The following is a 3198-nucleotide window of genomic DNA, read 5'->3' as shown; positions in this document are numbered from 1 at the left end:
GGATTTTTAAAAAACGAAATATCTCCCTTTGGAGTGGACTTTGAGATTTGTAACTTTCTAGATCTTTTTTATGCCCAAACATACACACTACACACTGACTAAAATTAAAAAAGTGAAAAAGCATAATAGGACCCCTTTAATGCATTGGTGCATTTCAACAAAACACCCTGCAGGACAAAAAAAGCCAGACTCATCATTAGAAGGAGGCTGATTTGATCTTTACCTTGCTTATGACGAGTGAAGACGTGTTCTCGGACAGTCTGGGGTACGTGTACGAGCTGTATGGCCCCTGCGGCGCAGCTTTAAATGCACTGATGCTATACGGCAGGCTGGGCTCCTGCAGGCCCGACCCCGAGCGCGAGCGCTGCCGGATGGCCGGCTGGGGGCTCGTCTGACGGATGTACGAGGACTTGGGCCTCTTGTTGTAGTCGTCTCTCAGTCCCACTCCGTATCCCCAGTCTCCATCGGGATAGTTCATCTGCCCGCTGTGGATGGAGACGCGCGACGGCGTTCCCAGCAGATGCTCCCGATAGTCCTGGCTGGATCCGCTTAGAGAGGCGCGGTAGTATTCCCTGCGACCACCCATGGCCATCTCGTCGGTGGACAGCCGCATCTTGTTCTCCAGGTAGGCGTGGTAGTCGGGTGGCATCTTGGCGTAGTCCGAGGACTTCTGCGGCATGGCATCGGGATAGAAGGGGCTACGGATGGGATGGCCATTCTGTCTGAGAGAGAAGCGGTAGTGCCGTCCGACCGCCCACTCGCCGTCATGGGCGCTTCGGTCGCGGTACGCCTCCAGCGAGAAGTCTTTACTACTGTCCAGGTCGCACGAGAAGCGCCCGTAATAGTGTCCGAAGCCGTTCTCCTCTGATCCACCGGCGTTGGACGTGGACGCAGACGCTGGCTTGCTCCCGCCGGACTGATGGGCTCCAGGCGGACTCTCTTTCCTCAGAGAGTTGGAGCGGGTGACGGAGATACTGTCAAACTCCTCCAGTAGGCCGTTGATGGAGGCGTCCTTTGGCGGCCGGCTCCCACGGACAATGGTCTGCACAGAGAAGGCAGGTGAGTCGGTAAGAGGCACAAAGCATCAACAAGAAGGTCCAGGCCTGAGTGTTCCACCACATATATTTTGACAGAGCCAAACAGCAGTGGGATTGGGATCAGAAAACGTTTGGCAGCGGCGCTCTCACGAGCCGAGCCTGAATAAATCACAGCATTGCTCATCTCATCCCACTGCTGCTTAAGCGTGTTACACAGCTGCGTCGTGACTCACCGCAGAATTAAACACTGAAACAGACCCAAAATATAAGAGTGGCACGAGCTGAAAAGCCCAATGGAAGGTTTTTCCCAACTTCCCCTCTCACTAGTCATCCAAAACTACACTACAATTACATGAGCAGATTTAGAAAAACAGACGGGTCTTTTCATATTTTCTGTACAGATTGACCCAAACCAGGAACAAACCAATCCCACATACACAGTTCTTTTAAGAACTGATCACTGAAAGGTTCTTTGGGGAACCAGAAATGGTTCTGTGGTTCCATGGCAATGCTCTAGAAACCACCTTTTAAAACCTTTATTTTAAAGAGTATACAGTCATTATTTTAGAGTACCTGATGCGGTATGCACAAGGACAAATTGTGATTATTTACTATGTAAGTGATCAAATCTTAAAAGAAGAGACTACTTTTCTAGACATTACTGTACAGTATGTGACGTATGCAGCTCCAGTAAAGAGAGGCCGCTGTGATCTTGACCTGCATCGGCAGTATAAAAACTCTCTGACCTCATTTAGTTGCTGCCGCGGCTCTTTAAGTAACATCAGATGACCTGAAGGAAAACTAGTACAAAGGTCCGGAGGTTCTAGATCACGGTGTTTTAAGCATGCAGTAATCAGCTCATTCAGATGGAGTTAAACTCTGGTCACATTCATGCTGTGAAACTTCGGTAAGATCCAGCCAGACCTACACATCTCTTTAAAAAAAAGTTTTCAATTTCTCATCATAGGTTCTTCAGATTTATGTTTCGGTTCCAGGGTTCTTTGAAGCATCAAAACATACTGTAGATGTTTTTCTAAAGAACCAGAAAACAACTCTGGATCTTAAGAACCTCCTTCTATGGCTTCATTCTGTAAAACCCTTTTGGTTCTGATAGATCTTCTGGTTGATTTCTTTAATATTGGAAGAAACTAATGCATAAGACTGTTGGTCAATGAAACTCAAACATGAGACAGCTGAGACCAGAATGAGATCAGAGCAATCGGACCACGTTCACATGAACATAATTTTCAGATGAAGGTCCATATTAAGCCTTTACTCTGAAGCTCTACAGATGCACGTCATCAAAACAAAACCAGATTCTCAATGCTTAATCTGAAACTCAAGTATTCACAGATCATTTTCACACATTCTCACTTCAACAATCAAGTCAGACAGGTGTGCATGAATAGATGTATGATCTCCCTACAGACATGAAGTGTTTGACTTAACAGATCTGAAGAGCTGGAACATGTGGTCAGGTTAAGAAAAAAAGAGGAGCTAATAAACGTCACAGTCTGAGCTTCAGTACAGGAAAAGGAAATAAATCTCCTGGACGGGCCAGTGTCCTCCTCACAGCAGCGCTACACGGAGTGTCATCCATCTCTTTAATGTGTGTGTCAGCCACACACAGCCGCTCTGAGCTCAGTCCATCTGAAGAGAATGTGATCAGAGGCCTTTACACCTCTGATCTGCTATAGAGCCGCTAACACTCACACCCACTAACACTCACTAACGCCAACACTCACTCACTCACTCACGCAAACACTCACCCCGCTAACACTCACTCGCTCATGTTAACACTCACATTCACACCCACCAACACTCACTCATACTAACACTCACGCGCGCACACACACACACACACACACACACACACTCACACTCAAACTAATATTCACTCACTCACACACACTCACACTAACACTCACTCACACTCACTAACATGCACACACACACACTCACTCACACTCACATTCACTCACTCACTCACACTCACACACACTAACACTCACTAACATGCACACACACACACACTAACCCTCACTCACACTAACACACACTCACACTCACACACACACTCACTCTCACACACACACACACACACACACACACACTCACACCAACACACACTCACACTCACAGCACCACACACAAACTCACA

The 3198-nt window shown here is 47.3% G+C and overlaps 1 protein-coding gene across 3 annotated transcripts in view; it reads right to left on the bottom strand.

Moving 5' to 3' along the window:
* Positions 1–3198, bottom strand: part of pak5 (p21 protein (Cdc42/Rac)-activated kinase 5) — a 53602-nt gene that overhangs the window by 20667 nt on the left and 29737 nt on the right. For all 3 annotated transcript variants that reach the window (XR_001606211.1, XM_016249378.1, XM_016249379.1), the window contains one exon: positions 224–1042. Coding sequence is in view for 2 of the 3 variants with exons in the window: in XM_016249378.1 (XP_016104864.1) it covers positions 224–1042 (819 nt within the window). In the remaining variant the exon portion in view is untranslated. The remainder of the gene's footprint in view (positions 1–223; positions 1043–3198) is intronic.

Source organism: Sinocyclocheilus grahami, unplaced genomic scaffold (genome assembly GCF_001515645.1).
Source record: "Sinocyclocheilus grahami isolate Dianchi unplaced genomic scaffold, SAMN03320097.WGS_v1.1 scaffold924.1, whole genome shotgun sequence".
NCBI lineage: Eukaryota > Metazoa > Chordata > Actinopteri > Cypriniformes > Cyprinidae > Sinocyclocheilus > Sinocyclocheilus grahami.
Note: the sequence above shows the minus strand (reverse complement) of the source record. Positions and strands in the feature narration are given on the sequence as shown.